Below are 27,666 nucleotides of genomic sequence, written 5' to 3' on the forward strand. Positions count from 1 at the left end.
GGAGGAATGATGCTGAAAATACAGCGGAGCATCACAGAAATAAATTACAGCTTAATATGTATTCACATAGAAAACAGATATTTTAAGTTGTAATAATATTTCACTATTTTTACTGTATTTGTGGTCAAACAAATGCAGCCTTGGTGAACAGAAGAAACAACTTCTTTCCCAAAATATAAAAAAATCTTCCTGACTTAAAACGGAAACAGTAGTGCAGATAATTTCATTTAAAGAAACAGTACCTTCTTTCCAGTGCACGTATTAATACCATTAAACCAAATTGTATGCCTTTCATGAAATTTGCATGAATGCTATTTTATAAAGCCTGTCTAACTTGACGCAGAGGGGGCGGGGCTTAGTGAAGTATTGATTATGTGCACTAGAAAACACTATTAATGCAACATCTGTGTGCGAACAATTGGCTATTTCAGTGCAGTGAGCAACATGGAAGTGTGTTTTAAAGAATTGGCACTAGGTGGCAGTAGAGAGCACATAGCAGCGACATGATTGACAGGTAGAAAAGGGCAAATCCAGCCAGCTGGGAAGAAGGGGCGGAGTGAAAGGGAGGCGGTGCCAGAGAGAGCAAGGCCTCAACCAGCCTAAACACACAAACCGCCTCCCCTTTTAGGACATCACCCACTGAACACAAACTATCCTGCCCGCAGAGCCAAGACGAGGAGGACAAGGAGCGTTCAAATAAAACACAATGAGGGGATGATGGTTTTAAAGCGGAAGGGAATGGAGGGAGAGAGATAGAGAGAGAGAGAGAGAGAGAGAGAGAGAGAGAGTTAGTAGTATTAGGTTTAAACTTGAAGGTACTAGAGAAATCAGCAAGAGATGCTAGTTTTAAAACAAATATGAAACAGACGTTTTTTGGTTTTTAAGAATACCTGAGGAACTCCAATTCTGCGGCAGGCCTCGAGGAAGTTCTCCACATTTCGTCGACACTTGGCCATCGTCAGTTTAGGCTGGAAAGACAGAAGACATGAAACCGATGCAATCCTTTGCACATGCTTGAAAACTAACTCAAGTGAAGCCAGAGTCTCTCACCACTGCTGGCGAGGGCACATGGATGCTCGGTATGGATCGGGGACGCACGTGATTGGCCAGATGGCACAAGACGACCCCGTCAGTCAAAGCTGCCCCAAGATCACTGGGTAAAGACACCTTGAGTCGACACTCGATATTCTACAGGGTTGCAAAACAAGACTTCATTTGTAGAAATCATTTGTGAAAAAAGAATTTGAATGATTATACTCGCGCACACACACAACCAGTCAAAAGTTTTTGAACAGTAAGATTTTTAATGTTTTTAAAGAATTCTCTTCTGCTCACCAAGCTGCATTCATTTGAGCCAAAATACAGTAAAAGCAGAAATATTGTGAAATACTTTTACTATTTAAAATAACTGCTTTCTGTTTGAATATATTATAAAATGTAATTTATTTCTGTGATCAAAGCAACATTTTCAGCATCAATATTCTTCATTGTCTTCTAATACACTGATTTGCTTTTCAAAAAATTTTTTTATTATTATCAATATTTAAAACAGTTGAGTACATTTTTTTCAGGATTCTTTGATGAACAGAATGATCATAAGATCAGCGTTTATCTGAAATAAAACATTTTTGTAACATTATACACTACTACACTATACTATTTAAAAGCTCGAGTCAGTGTGTATGTATATATATATATATATAGCATCGATGCTTTAATTTGATCAAAAGTGACGATAAAGAATTTATAATGTCACAAAAGATTTCTTTTTGAGATATATGCTGTTGTGCTGAACTTTGTATTCATCAAAGAAACCTGAAAAATTATACAATCATAATAAATACATGCTTTTTGAGCAGTAAATCTGAATTTTAGAATGAGTTCTGAAGGATGATGTGACTGGAGAAATGATGCTCAAAATTCAGCTTTGAAATCACAGGAATAAATTACATTTTAAAATATATTCAAATAGAAAAGTTATTTTAAATAGAACAAATATTTCAATTATTTTTCAATACTTCAAAATGACTGTTTTTGCCGTACTTTGGATTAAATAAATGCAGGCTTGGTGAGAGACATCTTTAAAAAAAACCATTAAATTATTAATGTTGAAAAACTTTTGACTGGTAGTGTATTTATGCATGTATAATCAATAAATAAATAGATGGAACAGCAGTTTGTTTGACGCACTCTTCTCAGCTGCTCTATTAGTATTGCTTCCTCTCCCCTGGGGGCGGGACTCTGTGTGGGCGTGGCTTCATCTGGCTCCGCCTTCTGTGTGCCTGATTCTCCTGCAAATTATTACATGCACAAGTAGCAATGATTGACACGCGTGTAACAGAGCACTACAGTTACTACCCACTTTTCAGTGAGATTATAATTACTATTTATACACTATTATAGCATTATCATTAAAGCTATTTTTACATTTTCAGTTTTAGTCATTTTGTTAAGTTTTTTTTATTTTTGAATGCTTCAACTTTTCAAGTGATATTTTTTCTGATTTATTTAAATGAACAAAATAATACTAACTAAATAACTACATACAGTAAATAACTAAATGAACAATTACAATGCTGCCGCTTTTTCAGTGACTTACTTCTCACATTTTCTCCATAATGCATTACATTCTTCAATTCTTCAAAATGAAGAGTTCAAGACAAACCAACTAGTTCTCACAAAATGATATTCAAAGCAAAGAGCATCAAAGCAAATGATACGAAGGCAACAGTGCAACACAGTGTTCTTCTATTTTTTCCTGAGGTTTAGGAAACTTTAATCCATTAACATGCATAGCATTCCCTAAATGTAACTGATAATACGCAATGCTTCAGAAATATAACAAAACATTAAAATATATACTGACACCGATTCATGCACTTTACATAGGAAACCAGTCATTTTAGACACACTTTCAAAACTGTTGCAACAGAGATAAAAACACAATTTTTTCATAAGAACAGAAAAGGCTCCTGTCCAAACTCTTGCTATAAAATTAGAAGCACACAACTCCCTAGAATATCATTACATGCTTAAACATTTGTACTCTAAAGTAGTCAAATCTGTTCTTTAGAAGAACACTTTTAGTGCATGCATCATGAAAGTCGCACATGCAGCAATTGACTGCATCAGACAAACAAACCTTTTTTCTTCTCCTCTCTCTGGCCGAGGCGGAAAAGATAACTCTCAGGTCTCTGGATGGGGTACGTCAGGGTTTGGAGGGCTGTAAGACCAGCAAAATAAGTCACAATGGGATGTGGGGGCAAAGAATTAAATGGCAAAACAGAAGGAATGAGGAAGATCAAGTCTGATTTAAACAAACACATACCGGTGGGAGACAGCGAGCCATAATCTTCCCCTGGCTACAGAATAAAAAATTAAGTCAAATCAGTGGAAATTACATTGATAAAAATCTTGGCAGTTTTTGAGATTCGCCCTCATTTTTAATGTGTGAACTTCCAAACCCTAAACAAACATACACATGCATCAGCTGAAATCTTAAACAGGCATGACCTGTCCAGCATCAGTTCCTCAATATGAAATACAAATACTGCTCATGAATTTATGAAATTAAAATCATCCACAATAAGCTTATTTGAATCAAATAAAGTGATGGAGGCAGATCAGCGGAATTAGGAGGAAATAAACAGAGAAAGATTAAGAAGAGTTTGTTGCTGAAGGAAAAACACTTAAATGTTAAATCTTTTCTTTTAGGATGCATAAGCTTAAATTAAAAAAATTACAATGTTGTAATGATAATGTTGACTGTTAAAATTTAAGTAAATCTGCAGGAAACGTGCATAATAAGATTATTTGCATTTATAGAAACAAAAGTGATGGCGGTGGAGCTTCTCCAGGCTACAAATAAACAAATAATAAATAAATAAATAAAAATGATTAATTATTTAAATTTACAAGCAAGCCTAAAATAATTTTTGAGAGTAAAATCATCCAGAAAAATCCTTTATAAATGTATTTGCATGTACAGAAATAAAATATAGGTAAATCATCTCTAGGCTGCAAACAAAATAAAAAAATTAATATTGACAAAGATTATTTGTATTAATAGAAAAAGTAAAAGTGGTGGATCATCTACAAGTTACAAACAAATTGTATTATTATTATTATTATTATTTAATTTACTAGCTTAAAACAATATTTGAGAATGAAATTGTCAAAAAACTACAACATCCATAATAAGCTTATTTGCATCTAGAGTGATGCAGATCATCTCCAGTCTCCAAACAAACAAATAATGAAAATGTGTGAGTAGCTTTGCAACAAGCAAAAGTTTAATACAAAGGTTTTTGGGGTAATTTACGCACCTCGTCATTAATCAACAGCAGTGAATGGTACTGTAGGTCTATCTACAGACAGCTAGTAAACATGTCTGTGTGTCTTTCACCTGTTTGTGAGGGTCTGGCCTCTTCTTTATAGTGTTGGTGTCTGTGTCTATCTCAAATATCAGAAGGGGCTCAAACTCACTCTGACACAGAACCAACATGACAGAGAGAAAAAGAGAGAAAGACAGGAAGAGAAGCAAAAAAAGCAGGGCAGGCGTGTTAAAGATGCTCGCCGGGAGAAGCAGATCTAATATTAAAGATGCACTCAGCAATTTTTAATAATAATTAGATAGTAATAACTATCAGTTTGAAGATAAGGCTGGTCGTATCTTAACAAAACCGCTTTTGCTAGCCACAAGAGTCTTGAGAAGAGTTAAGAACAGCTTTTTAATTACTGAGTGCAACTTTAAACGAGGTAAACAGCTTATAAATAACCTTTAATCATGTTAATACATTATGCAAAGTTATATAAAGCACAATAGGAAAGTGAACACACAAGAGAAATGAGAGGATGTGCAGAGGATGACGCATGATCTGAGCTGATTGGCTCTTACCAGGAAGAGGGCGGAGTCATCTGTGTGAGTGGACCATCTGGAGGGGTACAGACTCTGGGGTGGGACAGTGTGCATATGACTACAGCGCCACACACTCACATTCACACACACACAGCAGGATGAAGTGATGGATGGGAGGAAGTGACTGTGTAAATGTGAAGGAGACACTCACCTCACTGTCTGTCGGACTGAGCTTCGTAGGGCTCGGAGTCGACTTGTGCTGAAAATACAAGACAGAAAATCGAGTTCCTATCTCTAGAACATATATAGGAGAGTTTTAATTGGGATATGGATGCTAAAGATCCAGTTTCGCCCTTCAGAGCATCGTGATGTCGTTATAGTAAATGCCGTTATATCTGTAAGCCTGGAGCACAAAACTAGTCATGAGGGTAAATTTTGCAAAATTGAGATTTATACATAATCTGACAGCTGATTAGATAATCTTTCTATTGATGTATGGTTTGCTAGAATACAACAACTATTTGAAAATCTGGAATCTGAGGGTGTAAAAAATCTGAATATTGAGAAAATCATCTTTAAAGTCGTTCAAATCAAGTTCTTAGCAATGCATATTACTAATCAAAAATTAAGTTTTGATATTTACGGTAGGAAATTTACTAAATATCTTCATGGAACATTATCTTTACTAAATATCCGAATGATTTTTGGCATAAAAGAAAAATCAATCATTTTGATCCATACAATGTATTTTTTGTGCTCCAGGGTCACATTTTGTTAACTATTGCAAAGCTTTTAGTAGACGAGACTTAAAGGGATAGTTCACCCAAAATTTAAAATGGTAATCTTTTACTCATTCTCAAGTTGTTCCGAGCATATATGAGCTTCTTTCTTCTGTTGAACACAAAAGAAGATATTTTGAATAATGTTGGTAAGCAAACGGTTGACGGTACCCATTGACTTCCATAGTATTTTTTTCCATACTATAGAAGTCAATGGGTGCCGTCAACTGTTTGCTTACCAACATTCTCCAGACCATCTTCTTTCAGAAGAAAGAAACTCATATAAGCATCTTGAGGATGAATAACTGATGAGTAAATGAAGAATCTTCATCAGTAACACCCATTTTTTATTGTTTTTACATGTCGTTAAAAAGCATTTGCTAACAAACATTTAGCTGGGGATATTAAACATCATCACACCGAACAGGTAAACTCACAGATGTGAATTGCTTTTACGGATTCATTGTGTTTCTAATCATACTCAAGCAATGTTTGCAGCACTTTTTCTGCAAATGCATTAATAATTGTGTGTATGAGTGTGTGTACCTTGACGTAATTCATGACGCCGTCTCTTTGCACTAATCTTGTTTTGTGTCTCTCCTCCTCGTACCGCAGAGCCGCCAGCTGAGCTTCCCGTCTCACTCTCTCCACACCGACGCCAGAACACGACGCCGCACCAGCGGAGCGCTGACACACAACCAGAATAAATTCGGTAAATTTCCGAGTAAATTTCATTGACTGCATAATGACAGGGACTCTAACCTGATTATGAGCGTATGAAGATGTGACCGCTGGTTCTGAGCCACCACTAAAGAGACAACAATTAAAGAACTGTTAGTGAAAACAGATATTTAACTTCTTTGTTTGATTTCTAATTCTTAATTGTTTAGCGGCCAAGCCTCGATGTCGTGGCACCCATTGTAATAGTTGGCGTTCTTCTTCGGAAGTCTATGTTGGTCCATAAAATTCCTTGCGGGAAAGTTATCAAATTTGGCATGGAGGTATAGGACAGTCTCAACATTAACCACAGCAAGTTTGGAGTCTCTAAGTCAAACCTTCTAGCGCCACCAACTGGCCAAATTTGCACTAATGTTTATTCTAACAACTTTTGAACTAAAGTTTAGAAGCAAAATATTTTTTTTTCTAATCCCTTAGCTCAGATAATTAAACATTTATGATGGAAAACATTTATGGAATACAAGGTTTCATGCATTTTTGCTTAGAATTTATGAACAAAAAATTTGGCCTCAAAAAATTACAAATATGATTTGTCTCTTCAGATTCAGTCATACAATACCCAATTTCCCCATGTCAACCATTAATAATGTTGTCAAAAATGCTGTATTTCATGAACTCTTTGGCATATCATTACGAAACCTGGTGCTTAAAAAGGTTTTTGTGGAGGCGCCCCCTTGTGGTTATTCATTATAATGAAATTACAAAAAATCCGAATAGCTTTTGATTAGTTATACTAATCCTAGTCTTGACAGATTCCTTATATCATGCTGAGAACATTTATCCAAATTATGCCATAATCAGCTGAACTTCGCGTCAGCCATTTCGATTTACGCTGAAAAACTACTTTTTCGAACTTCTTCTAGAGCGCTGATCCAATTTTCACAAATTTCGACCCAAATCATCTTCGTTTACCACGTTAATGAATTTGATGGCATGGTGCCAAACTGCATCTGATGCTGTATCTCTGCAAAGCTTTGACATATTGACACCAAACTTCATGTGTGTCATTTTCACCTAACACTAACAAAGCCACATCAATTTGACAACAGTGCCACCTATTGGTAAAAACTGGTAAAGCAATAAATCATATTACTAATGATTGAATTCATGATTTTTCAGCTAGTCAAAGCAGAGGGGAAACAGACATGCTTCTGGAGGAGAGCAAATGTATATTATACATTGTAGTTATCATTTGAAAAAGTTGAATTAGTTCAGCACCGGTTATGTAAGGAGGTTTGGAGTCTGGGATCATCAGTTCTGAAGTCTCTGGACGGGCTGGTCTTCACGGGTGAACCCTAGAAACAGAGTCAAGCTGTCATTATTCCCCATGATGTGATCAGACATTCATCAGTAATGCAAACCTCTCTGGTGATTCGTCTTTCAATGTAGGCCATAAACTGTGAGCTGAGGCTGAGAGGCTCCGCCCCTTTACGGCTCCGCCCATCCTCCTCCTCATCATCCCCTGTACAGCTGTCAATGAAGTCTATCTGTTCAAGCTCTGCTTCCACTTTAGAAAGAGATGACAAGGTGATTTAAAACTAAAATCCTGTAGAGCTTATTACTGGAGCACTCGTACTAAATCTTACATGTGCCATTGGTCATGTGAGACCCTGTCCGATGATCCTCACGCTCTCTTTCTCGATCTCGTCTCTGTTTTTGCTCTCTGGTGATTTCCGCCACTCTCAACGACAAGTCTGACAACTCGTCTGAAGGCTTTAAGAAAGGATAGATGGGGAACAGGCAGAAGAGGACAATGAAATACATTATGGATAGAGTGGATTGATGATTGAGTGATCAGAATAGCACTTGCCTCATTTCCAGACCACCTTTTGTCTCCGCTGTCCACACTGTTAAAGCCGGAGTCCAGAGCGCCGTACGGTTGGCCAGTATACAAATCCTCTGCACTGAGAGACAGACAGATCAGAGAAAAAAAGAAACAAAGAAATAGTCTGCTGAAGGTCTGACCATATCACCCTACAAGAGATGAAGGTAAAATGTTTTTTTCTCAAATTGTCTGGTGTCTGGATATGGCTTGGGTCCCTCCTCCAATGTAATTCTGTGGTATTTTCTCCCTTTAATTAATTTTAAATGTAATTTTATTGTATTTTATTTTACTTTATCTCAAAGTCCTTGATTTACTGCTCTCAAGTCTGTGCTGTTTTTTCACCCATTTATTTTATTTTTATTTTACTTTATTTCAAGTCCTTGATTTCATGGCTTCAAGTTGGTTTTTAACCTTTTATTTTATTTTATTTTATATATTTCCTGGACTCAAGTTGATGTTTTTAACCTTTTATTTTTATTTTATTTTATATTATGTATTTTTTTTTTAGCTAGTTTTGATTTCCTGGCCTTAAGTTGATTTTTTTAAACATTTTATATTATTTTACTTTATTCTATTTTATTTTATTTTATGTATTTCCTGGCCTCAAGTTGACGTTTTTAACCTTTTATTTTATTTATTTATTTTTTTCATTTAATGTTTTTTTATTTTACTTTAACTCATGTTTTTGATTTCCTGGCCTCAAGTTGATATTTTTTTTCACCCATTTATATAACTTTTTTATTTTATAACTTATTTATTTTGTATTTTATAAATTTTTGCCAACACAAATAATAACCTAATTTATCAATAAAGTAACAGCAACATTTTAGGTATTATAATCTGTAACCACTTAATGTATGAATCCTTATAAAGATTATGCTTTTACCACAAAACATCTTGAAGATCACTGTGGCTCCTTGTATACAAGATCCACATATAAGTTTGTCAAATTTCCTGTTGAGAAGTTTGATCTCTCCATCATCTCATCTACTGTCATCCGGTTTAGCTGCAATCTCTCCTCTCTTCATACCTTCCTACCAATCCATCCAAGCTTTAATTCTGTATGTGTTTTTTACTTTCTCTCCCTTCTTATCTGCAGAATCGCTCTGCTCTGCGTGTCCTCAGAGAGATACGGCCGATAAACAACGGCTCAAATGAATGTGGGTGCGAGAGCGAAAGACAAGGAGGAGTTTATGCTCACAAAACCCAGACATAGGAAGCCAGTTCTTACCAGGATCCGAAAGGCACTGGTCTTCTGTCGTAGTCTGGAAGGTCTGATGCTGCTTTACATGCATCCATGTTCAGATATTTAAATATATGAATCTTTCCCTTTATACAGATCTGGAAAAACACACCGATAACAAAGATTCTGTCTTAGCGGAGAACAGTTCTCGAAGGCAATAAAAACATATTTTTACTATTATAAAGTGACGTGTTTCTTGGATCAGAACAGGAATGTGTTTTACCTGTGCAGGTGGGCTCTGGAGAGGATTGTTGTCCAGAATGATGCTCTGGAGGTGTCTGAGATTGCGGTAGCATACTGGGATTGTCGTTATCTTGTTACAGGAAAAATCAAGCCGGACCAATGGCAGCTCCGCCAACTCTGCAAAACTGAAGACTCTAAGTACATGCACTCTTATATTTAATTTGAAATAAAAAAAATGCATGCTCAAATCATTGCAGAAGAAACTGAGTGTATGCACTCTTATATTACACTATATTATATTATATTATATTATATTATATTATATTATATTATATTATATTATATTATATTATATTATATTACACTATATTACACTATATTACACTATATTATATTATATTATATTATATTATATTACACTATATTATATTATATTATATTATATTATATTATATTATATTATATTACATTACATTATATTATATTACACTATATTATATTACACTATATTATATTATATTATATTATATTATATTATATTATATTATATTACACTATATTATATTACACTATATTATATTATATTATATTATATTACACTATATTATATTACACTATATTACACTATATTACACTATATTATATTATATTATATTATATTATATTATATTATATTATATTATATTATATTATATTATACCGATGAACACAGATATGACAACACATCAACACACAAACATCACTCGCTTCATTCAGGTGCAGGTGCTTGAGTTTCTGACCTGGAGGCAGGCGAACGAGATGGTTTCTGCGGATGTTGAGGTCGCGCAGAGCTTCCAGCTGACCGATCTGTGGAGGAAGCGTCTGGATCTCATTACAGCTGACATCCTTGAAGAGAGAGAGAGAGAGAGAGAGAGAGAGAACTGATGAGTGATGTGCATTAGAGAGAGCACATGTGAAGATGAGTGCAGAGCGCTGGTCCACACACCAGTTCTGTGAGCTGTCTGAGTTTGCCCAGATCCTCCGGCAGCGAGACCAGCTTGTTATTGCAGGCGATCAAAACTTTGAGCGGCAGACGGCACACATAAGCGGGGAGAGTGGACAACTGGTTTCGACTGCAAGGAGAAAACAACAAAAAAAACAAGAGAATCAGAAACTGTTTGCAGGCCGAATTACTAGATTTAAGGAAATATGAGTGGTACTTTCACTTGAGTAACTTGGAAAGGGCAAAGTAGCTACTAAAGAGTTCTGAATGATTTCATGCTGATAACAGTGTTGCTGTGGTTGACTAAAACTAGGGTTGCAAAAAGGTGGAACATTTTGGAAAGATTCCAGGATTTTTTTGAATATTCCAGGGATTTTTTAAAAGTTTCTGGAAATTTACTGGACATTTCCCACCCCTTTGCAACCCTAACGATAGCTATTAAATGAAATAAAAAAAACAAATATTAGATGAAAATTTTATTTAATACTTTATATTACATTTTATTTTTATTTTACTGTATTGATGCTATATTTTATTATTTTTTTTGTATTTTATTTGCCACCAAGCAAAAGCAAAAGATGACCTGATTACTCAGAATAGTAATAGCAAACTCTCCTCAAGATTTAGGCATCAAAATTTGTAAACAAACGTCCTAAATATGTATAAAAAAATTTAAATGAAAAAAATGGTGTTATTGTTAACCAAATTAAATGTAATTTAAATGTAAACAAATATTATACAATTATTAGATGAAAAACTTCAACTCAAACTAAAATTAATACATTTATTTTGAAAACTAACTGGAAAAAAAAGTACAATTACTAATAATTTTTATATATATATATAAAAAGCTAAATTGAAAATAAAAACTGAAATTAAAACTAAAAGCTGATTCAAAACATCACATACAATAACAGTAAAAAATAACACTAAAATAGCACTAATTGGTTTCTTACTGGTCTTCATCAAAAGAGCCCACATCTGTATTTCTCTACTGGATTCTGACAAAGTTTGGCAATTTTCATTTTTGTGTGAACTATCCCTTTAAATCTCAAATCATGAATTGTAAGAACAAATGGAATCAACATTGTATTTTTTTTAACAAATCCAATCAATGTTTTTCATATCTCCAGAGCTCTGTGTTAAAACACTGCTGCCGTTCAGCTGTGGTAACATTTCAAATGGTCAAATATATTCTAGCGTTATGTTATATACGCTGTGTCTGTGTTTATGACCTGATGTTTAGGTAGGTGAGGGACTGTAGGTTTATCAGACTCTCTGGTAGTGAACGCAGACAGTTCTGGTACAGGTTCAAACTCTCCAGCGACACAAACATGCACACCTCCACCGGCAGCTCTGTCAGTCTGTTTCGTGATAGATCTGAGAGGACACAGAACAGAGAGAGAAAGAGACGATGAGAAACACACGTCTGGCATCCAGGACGGCTGCACACCTGTCATGTAAAAGCGTGTTTGATGAGCTCTTGGCTGTCTGTTCCTGGACCAATGTGCTGGAAATCCAGTCTCTGAGAACCTTTCTTCTACTTGAGGTCAGGGAAATGATACAGATGCATCAGCATTAGCCAAAATATTTATTTTATGTTTTTTATTACTGCTTTTGATCTGAAATTGGCTGATATTGAAAGCAGGGTATATTAAGGTTCACTGCTGCTAGCCAAAATGCCAATCACAACATCTTTTTGGTGCAATACTTCACATAAATAAAATCCAAACACGGAGTCACTGAACTTCTCATTTGCTACAAATAGAGTAGAGTAGACCGATTCTAGTCTGTGTGGGGAAAAACTGACATTTCCATTGCATTATCCAGGTCTATCCAATTGTCAGCTAGCAGAAACAGGTTTGGTTCTCCTTAGTATGACATATGATTGCTTTCAAAACAGCCAGTGAAACATATGCATAATTAAGACTGTCAAATTTTAATTTGAAATACAAAATGCACGCTCAAATCAATGCAGAAGAAACTGAGTGTATGCACTCTTATATTTAATTTGAAATAAATAAAAAATGCATGACCAAATTACAAAATGCATACATAAAACTATCAATTAGATGCAGCCACACAATACATGCATTAGATTTTAAATCTAAATATAATAACAGCACTTCTGGTGCATATACAGATGCTAGATACTCATTTCTCACTTGCTCCAGACCACTTTCAATCCCACAATAACTCCATATCAGATTCATAATCTCATATTACTTTGTTTAACCCTTTAGTACATGTTTAGGGGTAAACAAAGTGCCTATTAGATTTAATATCTGTCTGAAATGATCTAAACTCTTTATATAATTGCATGCAAGCACACACACACACACACACACACACTTTAAACCCAGAGGACAAACACTCACACAAGGGATCCCATGACCACCAAAAATAGCTGCCGGACTAGGAGTGAGATAAATGTCCATTTCTCTGTTCTGGATTACATGAAAGAGGCCAGTAGAACTTCACTGGTGCTCTACACTCAGAGAAGATTCAGAGGGACCGAACTTACCGGAAAAAGTTTGTTTTTGAGAACAATCTAATCTTAACATTCCCCCCTTTTTTTTTGTTTTGCATTTCACTTCTAAAGTGTCTGAAGTTCAGCCACAAAACCGACCATATAAATACAAGGAAAAATACGTTGTTTTCAAAGCCTTTAAAAATATTATGTGTGTATTTTATAAATACATTTTAATTTGAATTTTTTTGAATATACAAATATAGCACAAATAACAATATAAAGCAAATGAAAATGTTATTTTAAAAGATTCTGACCTTATTTTTTTGTCATTTTATGAATATATTATATAGCATAAATGTCAATACACTTCATCTGTTTTAAAAAAATTGTCTGTACATTTTAAACACTTTTAATAAGATTAAAAACTTCTAACAATATTTTGTCTGTATTTTCTGAATATATTAATAGCAAAAATGGCTAGATAAAAACAAAAACTTCAACAGGGAAAAAAACTAAAATATAAAAATAAGAAAAATGTTGTTTTTTTATATATAATTTTCTCAGTTCTCTCTGAATACACATACACATACACACACATATATATATATATATATATATATATATATATATATATATTATATATAAATATATATATATATATATATATATATATTTTTTTTATATATATATATATATTTTTTTTTTTCACATTTACATTTTCTGAATATACTAATATAGCTAAAATTTAAAAACACTACGAAAATGTGTATTTAAAAACATTACATGAACATTTTAATTCATCTGAATATACTAAATGGGACAAAGGACATAAGAAAGCGAGCAAATAGATAAATATTGAGATGTATATTACATAAAACATACTGATCAGTGTTTAGCAACACAACATGAGTGTAATCAGATCTGCAGCCTGTATGTTTGTTTGTACTGATGACACTCGATCTATGTTTGTAACAGTGAGATCCCGGATGGGGAAGACAGGAAGTGCTGCTGACTGTAACATCTGCTTCCTACACTGACAGCTACCTAAAACACAGCACCGATCCATTACAGAGAACCCAAAACACACACACACACACACTTTTACAATAAAGTGGGCAGATGTTTGAGACGAGCACAAGCATTATGCAACATCAGAGCGACGATGATGTAATGTGCATCTCTTCTTCTCGTTTTTGGTTTATATTTCCTCTATTAGTGACCAGCGCCAGACAGTATTTCAGCCTGACTCGTGGCCTCGGTCAAATATAGACAGTAATATCCAGATGACTTCACTTCCTCCATGCTTGTGCACAACAGTCATCAGTTCTGGCCTCGAGGCGAGTCTCACCGCAAAAATCTTCAATCCTGCATCTCCCTCGAAGGATTCCTTCTAGATCCAACATCTCTCTCTCATAAGCCTTTACAATAAAACACACTGCAAAATAACACCAAATAGAAGCCTACTTATATTTCTAGTCTAAAATAAAAGAATACTTTTATTCTCTAGTCAGAACAACCATCATATTGAAACAGCTACAGATGCCAAGTTGATTCAAAGTAAAATACAGTTAGAATCCTAAACGGTTAATCTTATATATATATATATATATATATATATATATATATATATATAATATAGAATGAAGACAAGCTCATTCTTCTGTCTTTATGTCTGAGATGTGTTTGAGAGCAGAAGACAGGAAACAGTCAGTGTATGTGTAAGTGATCATCATGTTGCAACCAAGAGGTCTTCTGCTGTGAACTTGACATGCCTGCTTATATAACGCCAAGAGCTTCTGTTCAAAACAAAGCATGGCGTGGGAAAGTGTGTAATTGCAATGTCTCTGACTTTTCACAAGTAAACTGACATGACCTCAGTCCAGAGTGAGGACTGAAGAGAACATTTCAGCACCAAAATCCAACAACAATCAAAGAAAAACTAAACTTCATTCAATTCATTTTTGACACATGACTGTATTCAGCACATTTCAGTCCCACGCTGTCATTACAGTAACATAAAAAAAGTATTTTCGGTGTATAGTATATGTATATGTAATAGTTACTGAACTTCTAGAGATTTGGTAAAAGGTTTTTCCCTCTTTGACAATATTTGGAAATACAAATTACAATAAAATATTTACATGCAATATTTGTTTTATTTTGTGCTGAAGGAAATTCACAAAGAACTGTGTAAAAGAAAGAGAGAGAGAAAGAGAGAGAGAGAAAGAAGGAAAGAAGTTAAACAAAAAAAGAAAAAGAAAAGAACATCACATTTACATTTTAAGATGAAACAGGACCCAAGTTATCTACAGATTTCTTGATTCAGTCGTAAAAGGTGTTAATCTATTAAAAAAAAACAAAAAACAAAAGCGGTTGATCTTTTAAAAATCTAAAACTCAATGAGGTTCCATTAAATCTCCTTTCATACAAGGACCATCAAAGAAAAAAGAAAAATAAACAAACGATAAATGAATAACAAAAATTAGAAAATAAATTAATAGCCTATGATCAAATAACCAACAAATAAATAACTAAACTCAAAATAACTTAAATATACAAGAGTTCCACAGGAGTCTTTCAGAAGTTGAAACCATCACAATAAAATAATCAATAAAATAAACCTTAAAATAATTGCTAATTAACCAGAAACTTCAAATAATTCTATTATCAATAGAACTGAGTCTAAAATTCACAGCCAAACCTCCTTCAATCTGCCAAGACTGCAAGATCTAAATATTTACTTCCATCATCTTGAACTGACAAAAAACGTACAATAACAGCAACTCCCACTAAATACAGCACAGGTTTCTAAAGCGCAGTCTGGGGTTAATTAATCAGTCAGCGGGGACGGCCGGGTCTCCACTGCTGCTGTCACTGACCGGACAGATGTCCAGAGAGCCTTGTGATGGCTTTCTGAGGAGGACACCTGTTCTGAGGGAAGACAGCGTTCCTTAGCAGGACACCAGTACATTTGGCACAGTTCAGAGGACGACGCAGCCTATTAAAGCAATCAGACGAGGAAATATCTGAGGTCAAATATCACATCAAGTCAGCAGAGACTTACAAACACTCAACAATAGCTGCTTGACTATGAATTATTCAATATGAACAGCCAACAGATCATTTCAATGACACAGACATTTTTAGATTACACCACAGCTGGAGCATCCAGATCTGTGATTTGTTAAAATTACTAGCACTCTAGTAATGCTGGGTTAGATACAGCCCAGCGCTGGGTAAAGTATGGACAGAGAATGGGTTGTTTTGACCCAGCGGTTGGGTTACTGCCCAGTATGTTGGGTTAAAGATTTAACCCATTGGTTGAAAACAACCCAATTGCTGGGTTTGCCCATTTTAAACCCAGCACTGCATTTTTTTTAATAGTGCAGCTTTCACACACTGTAAGAAATGCTAGGATTTTAACCAACAAAAAAAAATAGTAAGTTAAACTACTTCCTGACAAACCTGTTATTATTTACAGTGTAACTCTTTAATGCAACATTTACATAGAATTGCTTCTGAAATGACATTTGTGTGTCTTTTTCTACTTGCATGAATACATTTACAGAGCAATCACAGCTGTATACTTTGATACTGGATCAGAGCAGGCTTAATTTAGTCTGGCTTTTATGCAGCATTGCATCTTTACACTACACTACTTTTAAACAGGCAAATAGCAGGCTTAACTCAGCTGTGTAAAGACAGCTTATAAGTTACATGTTTAGTTGTTGTTTTAGACAGACGTAGAGATAATCTATTGCCAAATGTATTCTTTACACAGTCTGCCTTTTCTTGAGTCTTATCTCAGATGTGTAAAAATGCATATGCTGGAACAAGTGGCCATTAGAGCCCGACCGATATGGATTTTTGGGGGCCGATGCCGATATTAACTCGAAAAGAGCCGATTTATAAGCCGATATTTTGATTTTAAAAATAATCTGGATATTAGACCCATTTCCTATAAACTGCATTTACACAACATTCAATAGCAAAATATCTGCCTGTTCTATGTATGTGGGCTGTATAAACCATTTTCCAGAATGGACTATGTTAAAAAAAAAGCCTTAGATTACAGTCTCAATGACTAAACAATTGCACATCAAAAGTATATATTTTTTAATGATCAAAAAACAGTCTGGTTTTAAACATTTAACACTTTTACTTTCTTCCAGTTGAAGCTGGTTTTAACAGTCTGTGTGTTTACTGTAAATAAATTATAATACTAAAGTTAAAGTATTTGCAGAAGTAGTCCCACACTTTGCTGCTACAGCATTCACCTTTTTCAGCCATCTGTAGGCAGAAAGAGAGACAGAGAAAGAATAAGCATGTGTATTAATAATATCACCATGTATCTTTACTCATGTCATCATTAGAATTATAATAATAATAAACTGGGATCTCCTACATAGGCAAAAATGAGAAATATATATATATATTTTATTTGTCAAGCAATAGGTATTACCTACTTATATTTAACAATATTATTTCAACATTTTCCTGTTATGTCTGTAAAGCTGCTTTGAAACAATATGTAAAAAAAAAAAAAAAGCGCTAGTTCAGCTCACATTTATTTACATGACCCCTCTGGTTTAATCATTTCTGACGCACCTACTGTAGTTACTGTAACTACACTATATTTGCTCTCACAGACACATTCACAACAGACCCGTATATCTTCTCCTCTTCTCTTTGTGCAGTCTGAATCAAAACATCGTCTTGCCTACTATTACCGGAAGATTACGGAATCAATTCAAAGTTGAATGGTTAACGTTAGTGTCATGAACACACCGCTGTCAATTTTGAGAAGAACCACCTTCAAACAAGTTAATAGCAAGCATTTAAGGGGCCTGCTAAAAAGGAAGCTATTAGCGTTAGAGTAACGTAACCAGCCTGAATTCACCAAATTGTTCTCTGGACCTGAGGGTAGCCTCTTCTTCCTTGCTTCTCTCTTAATTTTCATCAGCAGGACTAGCGCTATCGCTCGATTCTTACAACGGGACAGATACATGTTTGTTGCTGACCGAAAGGAGGAGGAACAGACTATGAAAGAGCTCCCGCTAAACGTTTTTAAAACTCCGCCTATGCCATAGCGCAGCGCAAATCGCGTTGTATCTGAAGGGCAACGCTGAACCCAGCGGCAAGCGCCGTGCATACCGCGTCCTGTGTGAAAGGCCCAATTACGCGGTCATTATGTGGGAAACACAACGCAATAGAATAAGAATAAGTTAAACGCTAACGTTATAGTTTGACCTCTTATTAACGTTCGCGCTCTTCCACTGATAAACATGGTATTAGCTTTGTGGCTAATCTAATATAGCAATGCATTAGCGGCTGTAAGTGATGTTACAGAATATTTAGAAGTGATAATGATAGGACCGTTAGCTAGAACTACCACACAGTTTTTATATACAGGGTAGGAACTAAATCTACAATCATTTCACATGACGAACGACAGACTCACCGTCAAAACAGTTGATCGCTTTCTTCTGTAGTGGACTTCTGGCGCTGTTGTTAACTCTGGAGCTGCAGAGCTCCCTCTGGTGGGCACACTATGCAACACTCATAACATGAGTGAAGCATGAGACTCTGTTTCTCATGTTTCATCGGCCGTTATAAATGCCGATGCCGATTTAAATGCAATTAGCTTATATCGGCCGATAATATCGGCCGGCCGATGTATCGGTCGGGCTCTATTCATTATTTCTCTGTAGGTTACCTTATTATGGTCTTAACAGGACAATTTGTTCGATGTTACTGTACTGTATTGAAAAAATAACTATTTTGGAAGAAAACAGTAAGAAATACATTTTGATTCATTGTAAAGTCTGCATAGTTGTATTCTGGTAAGCAGTATTGTATAATTTAGATTTAAGAAGTTAGAATATTTTTATGTATCATTACATACAACACTAAATTCAATTCATATCAAGTTTATTTGTATAGTTCTCTTTAAGTTTCAAATCGTTTCTAAGCAGCATAACAGAAAATGTACATTTCTATTTTAAAGTTTCTACATCAGGTCTATATTTAGTTCATGTCCATATTATGTAATGTTACTGCAAAATTCGGTAGTTATGCATGTTGCTTGAGGGTTGGACTCGTCTGAGGTACTCATGTAAATGTCAAAAACATTGTTTATTCAATCTCTGGCAATCACAGCTGTCACTTCTTCTCCTAAATTTAATAAGTATAACCTTTACAGAAAAAAGTCATCATTGATAAACCTCTTATAGCTAATGTTAAACTGTTATTATTACCCTAAAATGAACTCACAAAAAAAAAAAAAAGACCCATAAAGTATCTGGCAGGAACAAAGCGATGGCACTCACAATCTGTGATTAGCAAACCATAACAAACTCACAGCAAAGCAATATAGTTATTTTTGGGGTTAGAGCATTGAAAGCTTTCCTTTATTTTTTTACCCGTTCATTCCCACAGTCTGCATTTTTGTGTACAGGCTTTGGATGAGAACGAAATCAGAGAATTTTGTGTGCATCCCAGCATGCACTGCACAGATGATCAATATTGACACAGACACAATACACCAAGTGTTCTCAGGATCAGAGCTGTAGTCCTGAGCTACGATGACCATTTCCAATTTTCAGGCCGTTAAACACAATTCTGGGGTAACACTTACTAGACCAAGGCTTTTTTACATATGGGCTGTAATAATAGTGAAAGTTTCATTAAGAAACTCCACTTTCTGCTCTTTAACAAGCAGAACGGACAATAAAGTAAAACTAGCATTATTTCCCAAGATATAAAGGTTTAAGATGCTGTGAGTTATGCATCTTAATTATGCATCTACACAAAGCAATTAGGCCTAAAAAAAAAAAAAAGTTTGGTTCCGGTTGGTTGTCAGTTGAGGTCATTGGTCGGTAGGGATTTATTATTTTTTTTATTTATTTATTTTTTCTCCAGTGGCAGTTTTACACACACACACACACGCGCGCTGATTTTAAATGTGTGTACCGGTACTTTTACGACAGTGATTCTGTATTCCCGTTTAAAGTCTGTTGTTGCCATAGACACGCAAAACGCGCACACACACACAAAAAGCCTTCGCGGGAGTTTGACAGGCGATCTCATAGTAGATTAACATGGAGGATTTGAACTTGAAAAACGGAGTGTACAGACATCTTTTTGTAGTCAAACAACATTCTTTGTTATGTTCATTTATGTGGTTTATTTGATTTTAATGCTATAAATTAACTAGAAGCAAGAGACGATCAGTTAGTTTTAACTGATGATCTAACTTACAGCGATCTGTTCGACACATTCAAGAGCCACAAAACGGTATTTATTGTTTACATTTCTTTAAAAAATGACCACATTTGAAAGGTGAAATAACCAAATGAGACTTTGTTTCATATTAAAAGTAAGCTGGTAATGTTAATGTTAATGCCCCCCCCCCCCCGTGTTTCTCTTAATGTTACGATTTCCAAACCTTAAGTTATAGCTCACTTTAGGAATTGACAGTTAAAGGGTTTTGATGCAATACTTAATGGTTTTTAACGGATTACTTAAGTGTAAAACAGCATTTAAAGGAAACTGTAATTTAATTAACGATGTGTGAAAGACCGTTCTTCCCCAGTCTCATAAAATAAATTTGGGTCGCACATAAATTGACATGGTCGGTCGGAAACCGGAACCAAACAATTTTTTTTTTTAGGCCTTACCTTCTTGTGTTATGTAGCTGATGTCTACAATAATAAAAAAAGTTTTCTGCATCTATCTCGCATTTGCAATAGTTATTTAAGTCATTAAGCATCATATTATGCAGTTTAGACTAAAATATATTAAATTGTAATTTTCCCAGCAATATGCACACGACAAAACTACAAAACAACTACACACACACACACACACACACACACACACAGAGAGAGAGATCTTATTGTGGTATTATCATAACTCTGTCTATCTGCATGCCGATCAATCAAGTAGTCAGGATTTAACACTTAAAACATACAGCGGTCTGTAAACACCTTCAGACAGATGTTTATATAGCCTGGACTGGTTTTACTGTACACGCGACTCATTAAAGAGGTTTTATGCAAAGTACAATAGATTTTATAAACATATGAGGTCCAATACAGATCTCATGCACTGCTTTCCTTTTTCTGATTCTTGTGATGAAATGAAAATCAATAGAGAGGCAATAGATAGATTGGTTTGGTATAATAAATGAAGCATCTGTTCATCTGCTATAGTAATATAATACAATATTAACTTTGAAACCTCTTAACAGGGTCTCATATGATCAAGATTAGCATTTTTAAAAAGGTTTTGAGCAGAGTTTAAAGAGAAACAGTGCAACAAGAAAAAAGATTGTGTCTCTTTGGAGTGTAACAAGCTCTTGGTGCATGAAGAAGATCTGTAAAGTTGCAAAGACTAAAATCTCAAAACCAAAGAGATATTCTTTACCAAAGTTAGGACTCTAAGCAACACCTCGCTTAAACACGCCCCCACATCTCTACATCACTATGTTAGAAGATTTGCACAATGCCGCCCAAATGTTCACGCAAAGAAAGAAGGCGTATCTTTTAGTCTACTACCTTTTACTTTTTATTTTGTGTCTCAGATCACAAACGCAGACATGGTTTCATGTTTAAGCGGCGTGTAAAAGGACACTATAAATCATTATAATCAGTAATTATTTCCCAATTGGATGCAACAAAATCAAATGTTTCGCTTGTAATGGGTTTTATTGGTTGTCTCGTCTAGTGATGTCCAGATCGCAAACAAATCTTTCTATTTAACCGGATCTTCTTAATGAACCGGCTAAAAGAAATGGACACAGCGACCCCATTGGATTCAACGGAGACAAGTGAAGTCAATTAGAAGCAAGCACTTCCTGGGGGTCGGGTGTACTGCGCCGACTCAAACTGAGCTTGATGACTTAGATGTCATGTGAGCCACCTGTAAACTTCTAATCGTTGTGCCAAGAGAAATCTGAATCACCCACCGAATCTTGCAGAGAAGGCGAGCGTGAACAGGAGCAAATTTTGTTAAGTATTCTGATTAATTATCTACCTTGACTTCATGCCTCCACGTCCCCCCGATTGCCTGCGAGCTTCTCCTCCTGTCCATATGGTAATTTCTCTACTGTGCGACAGGGTCGCTGGTTATGACGCAATCGTTAGCCTATTTTTTACAAAAACTGCTTCTACGGGACCACAACGTACGATACAAGGTAATGGAGCCTTTTATACATTTTCGTGTTTCTTTAGAAATAATTAATGGACAAATGGAGTCTTTAAACGCCTCAGATGTAAAGTTATTCGCTGTCAAAGTGACGCCAAAATGAATGGGAGTCAATGGAATGCACCCAGGGGTGCTTCAAAAAAATATGAAACCCTGCCCCCCTGGAGAATATGGACTGAAGAATGTTAAGGGGCCTAACATTTGCGTCACACTCTTGAGGCATTCAGCCAATCACAAAGCACTGGACAGTTGGCCAATCAGAGCACACCTCGCTTTTCAGAAAGATGAGCTTTGTAAAAATCGATGCGTTTCAGAAGGCGGGGCATAGAGGAGAAACAATAATACCAACATCATAAACCTCTTAACCTGTCAATCAAACCCTAATGTTTGGGTCTCAAATAAGCTACACCGAGCTCAGAGAGATATTAAACACATCAACACAACCACGACTGAGAAGTTATGAGTGAAACTCCACTTTACACAAAGTTAATTTCTGTAACATTCGGTTCTTGGACACAAATGAGCGATCAGGAGCTGAGACACACAGCGGTGTGTTTACATCAGTCACACACACCGTGTAAACTAGTTAAACTCGACCCCGCGGCTCTAGCTGAGCTTCTGGACGGTTTAACGGTTATAACGGTTAAAGTGGGACGGGATGTGACGGTTACCGGCGCGTGTGGTGTCGGTGAGGTCGTGTCCGGCGGCGCTCCTTGGGAACTCCTTCAGCTTCCTGCCGCTGAGGGTGAGTGCTCCGGTGGCCGCCGCCTCGTCCAGCGCCCGGTCCAGCGAGCGGCTCCAGGACGCGGCTCCGGGAGCGATGGATAATCCGTGATGAGCAGCTCCCGCCGCCGCAGCTCCGGCGAGGTGGCCGACGGTGAACGAGGGCACGGGGCTTTCCGCGGAGAGCAACACCGAAGCCGCCATTACATAGCTAACACTCCCGCTGGATCGTCGCGGGCCCCGCACGAGCGCGGACAGTGGCAGTGAGCGATGCGCGTGCGCGATGCGCGCGGAGCGCACACAGAAGCACCGGCGAGGACACGTCATTGCGTGCGTGCGTGGATTGAAACGTCTCAAATCTTTTTGTCTAACTAGGAATAAATAATGTGGCAGATCCTTAAAACAATTAGATTTTTTTAAATGATTGTGTAGATGAGGGTTAATACCTAACCTCTTTAATGTTTCCGTTTATGTAATATTAATTTTTTTAAATAAATCAGTTATAATAATATAATATTTAGATTTTAGAACGAATATTAAAAACTTACCTGTATGATTGATTTTTTTCATCATTACATCATTTTGGGAGTAAAGATATAAATTAACATACATATACAAGTTAATGTTATTTTAAATCTATTTTATATTTTATACATATTAATTATTTTTTATTATTCCGTTTATGGTTTAATTGACTTTCCTCTGCTTATTAATGTTTCAGTTGACTTAATATCACTACTGTTTTAAATTGCAGTTATAACTTTTTTTTATTTATATGTATCTTGATTAAGATTTTAAGAACTTTATTATTTTATGTATTTGTACACATTTGTATAAATTATAATGTCTTTTAATGCATACATTTTTAATATCGAAGTGTTCATATTTCTTGTTAAGTAGGAAAATAGCATGGTCAATCTGAGATCAAACTAATTCAAATGCATCCAAAAGTGTTTAATTGTTAATTGTTAAATGATTCCAATTAAAGAGAAAAAAATTGCTGCAGTTCTAATAAAAAAACTATTGGAGAAACGAGTGTGATATATATATATATATATATATATACATATATATATATACATATATATATATACATATATATATATACATATATATACAAAATCATTTAAATCGGTACTGTATTTAAATATGGAAATGTACAAACTGCCCCCTACTGATTAAATATAGAAACTACAGAAACCACTCAATTCAATCATTTTAATAAATAATTTTTACATTTGTTTTATGATAAAAGCTTGTATGTTTATTTTTAACCAGTCTATGGACCCTTTAATAAATCTGCAGACCCTCAGACTTTTACAAAGTATTTTAAAGACAAAAAAAAATTAAAAAGTCTTTATTATTATTTTTCATGTTCTCTACAAGTACAACTGAACATGTGGACCTTCATTTCCTTTAAGGCAAAGAAAAAAAAATCCTACCAAAAGGTGCATAGTACCAAATGAACATGAACTTGTCCAAATCCTACAACATAGAAAATTCAAATGCAACATTTCATTTAAACAAACATGTTTTTCCCCCCAACATAAAAAGTTCAGTCATTTGAGTTTATTGCCTTGGATTCAGCAGCAATAATGACAGAAGTCCCACATTGGATTGTTTCAGAAGATAATGTTCCTCCAGCTTGAGTAAGGCACAGGAGACTGTTGTGTTGTGATGAAAGATCAAGATTAAATAGGAAAAGAGGAATGATCAAGTGATCTTCAGGAAAGCTGGGAGAAGAGAACAAACGGATGTAACAATGCTGAAGACCGCTCACATTCCCATCCTGATGCTCTGAATGATCTGGAATATCGCTGTAGATTACAAAAACAACATTAGAACAACAAATATTTGATCCTCGCATAATGCAAAGTATTTTTTAATTTACATAATCGTTTTTTTTAAGTTGTTCAGTGTTTTTGCATGTTCATCAGAAATAAAATAACTAATTGCATGCTAGGTAAAAGAGATTTTATGTTATTTTCAAATAAAATGTACAACGTTTAGCGCATGCATGATGCCCAGCCTGCATCACAAATGCACTTTGTCCCTTTAAACACAGAGTTATGAAATAAAGTTCACGCTTACAATGCCGATTCATGCTTTGGATGCAAGCCGATTGCAAAAGTCATCAGTAAATTTAAAGAATGATCTCTTTAATGCATTAGACTCATAATAACACTCACCTGATCCACACACTACAAAGACGAACAAGGCTAGAAGCCAAGGTCCCACAACTGCCTTCTCTTCTTGAGAGACCCTCTAGAGAAAAAGATCAACATTTGTTTATTACACAGGTCTACATCACTACTAAAGAAAGTCAGTATGATCAAATGGGGAATTAACAGCTGCCAAGCACAATCTTATGTGAATGCACGAAGTAAGCGTTTACTGGAATGCAAACAAAGTCCTATTTTTGGAAAACATAAATAAAAAGTAATGGCTATGGTGAAGGTCTTACCGTGGATTTGGACACGTTGCCTCTCTGAGTGATGTTCTTGCTGTGTTTCTCATTCGCCATGCGAATCCTCTGCTTGGCCACCATCCTTTACCGTGGTTTTATTAAAGAAAAAGAAGAAAGTGGGAGCGAGAGAGGTCCAGGAGGTTTGAAATCAGTTGAACGTGTGATCTCTGACTGATGTACTGGTTTAGTCTACGTGTGCATAAGAAAAACTCACTCCACCCATCGCGACGTGGACGCTTCGAAACGAAATCAAAACTGCGTCCAAAGCTACAGATAATGGGCGGGGCTTGAGCAGTCGATGGCTCTAAAATCATATTTATTTTATTTATAATTAATTGTATTTCATAATCTCAATATATTTTTTTATTGTCTATGACTTTTAAAGTTAATCAGTGTCAATATTTACAAATAAATAAGTGTCCAGAACGTTTTAATCGCAGAGTTTCTGTCACGTGGGAAGTGTTATTTTAATCAGCGCTGGTGAAGCAAGACCAATTACTGCTGTTCTCGGTTACTGGAAAATTTATGTTTTTAGTAATTCTGTAAAGGTTTCTTGGGGCGAATAGTTATTTACGTGTGTTAGCTGACTAGACTTTAATATATATATATATTAAATATATATTTATATATAAATGTCATGAAAACATGTTTTAGATTGCCATCGATCGCCTCCTGAAGGATGATTGTGTGAAAGCATTTGTTAACATTACTTCTCAGCTTATTTTAAAACTCACACATGCACTTTATTATTATTATTATTACAGTGAGAAAAATGTCTTGGATGTAAAGAAATAAAATGGTAACGTACTCTTGACTTAGAATAGACCAGTTTAGAGTAAAATTGACCTACTTTTATGATACATTCACTTTTATTTTGTTTTGTTCCATAAGAATAGCCTCAGCTGGTATGGCAACATATCTTTATTTAACATACCTGAATTGTCAAAAAAATAAAACATTCTAAGTTACATAACTCTGCAAAGTTATCATTTATTCTCAATTATTTTATTTATTTATTTATTTTTATGTATGCCAAATTCAATGTGTCAGGCAGAAACTCAAAGTCATCGATTAACTCAAAGAGCAGCCGGCATGCAAAATCATGTAATACAGCAAAGCTCATCAGCATGATTAAAAGTTATTTATTATTCTATAAATATTATGATAATTTACCCTTTTATTACAGCTTGAGAAGATGCAGAAAGAGGCCCAGCTCGTGAAAGAGCTTGAAGACCTTGAATTAGGGATGTAAACTACTCACTGTAACAGTTTTCACATTGCTCACCAGTTTTAAACCTTGATTTGTCATCAATATTTACTAAGATGACTTTTTTATGAAACTACTAATAAACAAGAGCCTGTTATGCTTCTTTGAACATGGTTAATATAATAAGCACTAAATTCTCCAAAGCAATATTGCTGTGCAATGTGACGTACAGCACAAGATAGCATTTAATAAAAATGTTGAAATTGAAACGGCTTGACTTTTATTATGTCTGCTGGAGAGCCGGAAGTGTTGATTTCTCCAAAGCAGTCGCAGGTTTTTAAGCTGAAGTTGTTGATAAATAAACTCACCAGGACGAACCGAAATCAGCATATATCTCAGGTTTGATGAGAGCACACTTGATTACACTGAGTTTGATACCTGTAGAGATTGTTCTTAAATGTTTATGTGTGATATTTAGATGAACCGGTGAGGTGCTTTTGTATACTCCTGTGTTTGTGTTCAATTTTACTCATACTACGAGTTTATTTCTGGAGTTTTTGTACATTGTCTCTTCATATAAATGTATTTGTATTTGTTTTACACGTTTAGATGACTTCCAGGCTTTTGACATTAAACACTTGAATCACAAAGATGAAACATTTATGCTAAACAGCTCCTCACTTTTATTATTTGTTTGTTTTATCTTTTGTTTGTTTTAAAAATGTTACTAACTTTGAACATTACCTTATTTAGTATAGACTCGATTCTTGAAAATTCCATATATATATATATTTATTTTTTAATTATATATATATATATATATAGATATAATTATATAATCGGCAAAAGTTCTAGTATTTTTCTAAACAAGAAAATAAAAAAACAACATATATATATATATATATATATATATATATATATATATATATATATCCCTTTAGTAAAGAAGGAAGCATTAAGAAGAAAAGAGACAATTTAGGA

General features: G+C 35.1%; 2 protein-coding genes across 7 annotated transcripts in view; both read right to left on the reverse strand.

Annotated features, from left to right (window-relative positions):
- Window positions 1-23,329, reverse strand: part of lrch3 (leucine-rich repeats and calponin homology (CH) domain containing 3) — a 28,659-nt gene extending 5,330 nt beyond the window's left edge. Inside the window, exons 1-21 of one of the 6 annotated variants that reach the window (XM_059506963.1) lie at window positions 22,960-23,329; window positions 11,844-11,988; window positions 10,612-10,738; window positions 10,406-10,511; window positions 9,667-9,803; window positions 9,432-9,541; window positions 8,186-8,279; window positions 7,962-8,088; window positions 7,737-7,882; window positions 7,594-7,670; window positions 6,400-6,445; window positions 6,184-6,324; window positions 5,070-5,117; window positions 4,898-4,951; window positions 4,406-4,486; window positions 3,329-3,362; window positions 3,143-3,223; window positions 2,191-2,291; window positions 1,051-1,188; window positions 891-968; window positions 420-655 (exon numbers count right to left, since the gene is read on the reverse strand). In XM_059506963.1, the coding sequence (XP_059362946.1) occupies window positions 458-655; window positions 891-968; window positions 1,051-1,188; window positions 2,191-2,291; window positions 3,143-3,223; window positions 3,329-3,362; window positions 4,406-4,486; window positions 4,898-4,951; window positions 5,070-5,117; window positions 6,184-6,324; window positions 6,400-6,445; window positions 7,594-7,670; window positions 7,737-7,882; window positions 7,962-8,088; window positions 8,186-8,279; window positions 9,432-9,541; window positions 9,667-9,803; window positions 10,406-10,511; window positions 10,612-10,738; window positions 11,844-11,988; window positions 22,960-23,215 (2,325 nt within the window). In that variant the 5' untranslated portion in view covers window positions 23,216-23,329 and the 3' untranslated portion in view covers window positions 420-457. Of the gene's footprint in view, window positions 1-419; window positions 656-890; window positions 969-1,050; window positions 1,189-2,190; window positions 2,292-3,138; window positions 3,224-3,328; window positions 3,363-4,405; window positions 4,487-4,897; window positions 4,952-5,069; window positions 5,118-6,183; window positions 6,325-6,399; window positions 6,446-7,593; window positions 7,671-7,736; window positions 7,883-7,961; window positions 8,089-8,185; window positions 8,280-9,431; window positions 9,542-9,666; window positions 9,804-10,405; window positions 10,512-10,611; window positions 10,739-11,843; window positions 11,989-22,959 lie in introns of those variants that run through there. The other 5 variants (XM_059506964.1, XM_059506965.1, XM_059506966.1 and 2 more) reach the window with 5 other exon arrangements.
- A 1,214-nt stretch (window positions 23,330-24,543) lies between these two features.
- On the reverse strand, window positions 24,544-25,707 carry serp1 (stress-associated endoplasmic reticulum protein 1). Its single transcript, XM_059506988.1, has 3 exons — window positions 25,476-25,707; window positions 25,201-25,276; window positions 24,544-24,828 (listed from the first exon to the last, which is right to left on the reverse strand). The coding sequence occupies exons 1-3, from the start codon at window positions 25,557-25,559 to the stop codon at window positions 24,788-24,790; spliced, it is 201 nt and encodes a 66-aa protein (XP_059362971.1). The 5' UTR covers window positions 25,560-25,707; the 3' UTR covers window positions 24,544-24,787.
- Between the last annotated feature and the right edge of the window lie 1,959 nt (window positions 25,708-27,666).

Source organism: Carassius carassius, chromosome 23, assembly GCF_963082965.1.
Source record: "Carassius carassius chromosome 23, fCarCar2.1, whole genome shotgun sequence".
Lineage (NCBI taxonomy): Eukaryota > Metazoa > Chordata > Actinopteri > Cypriniformes > Cyprinidae > Carassius > Carassius carassius.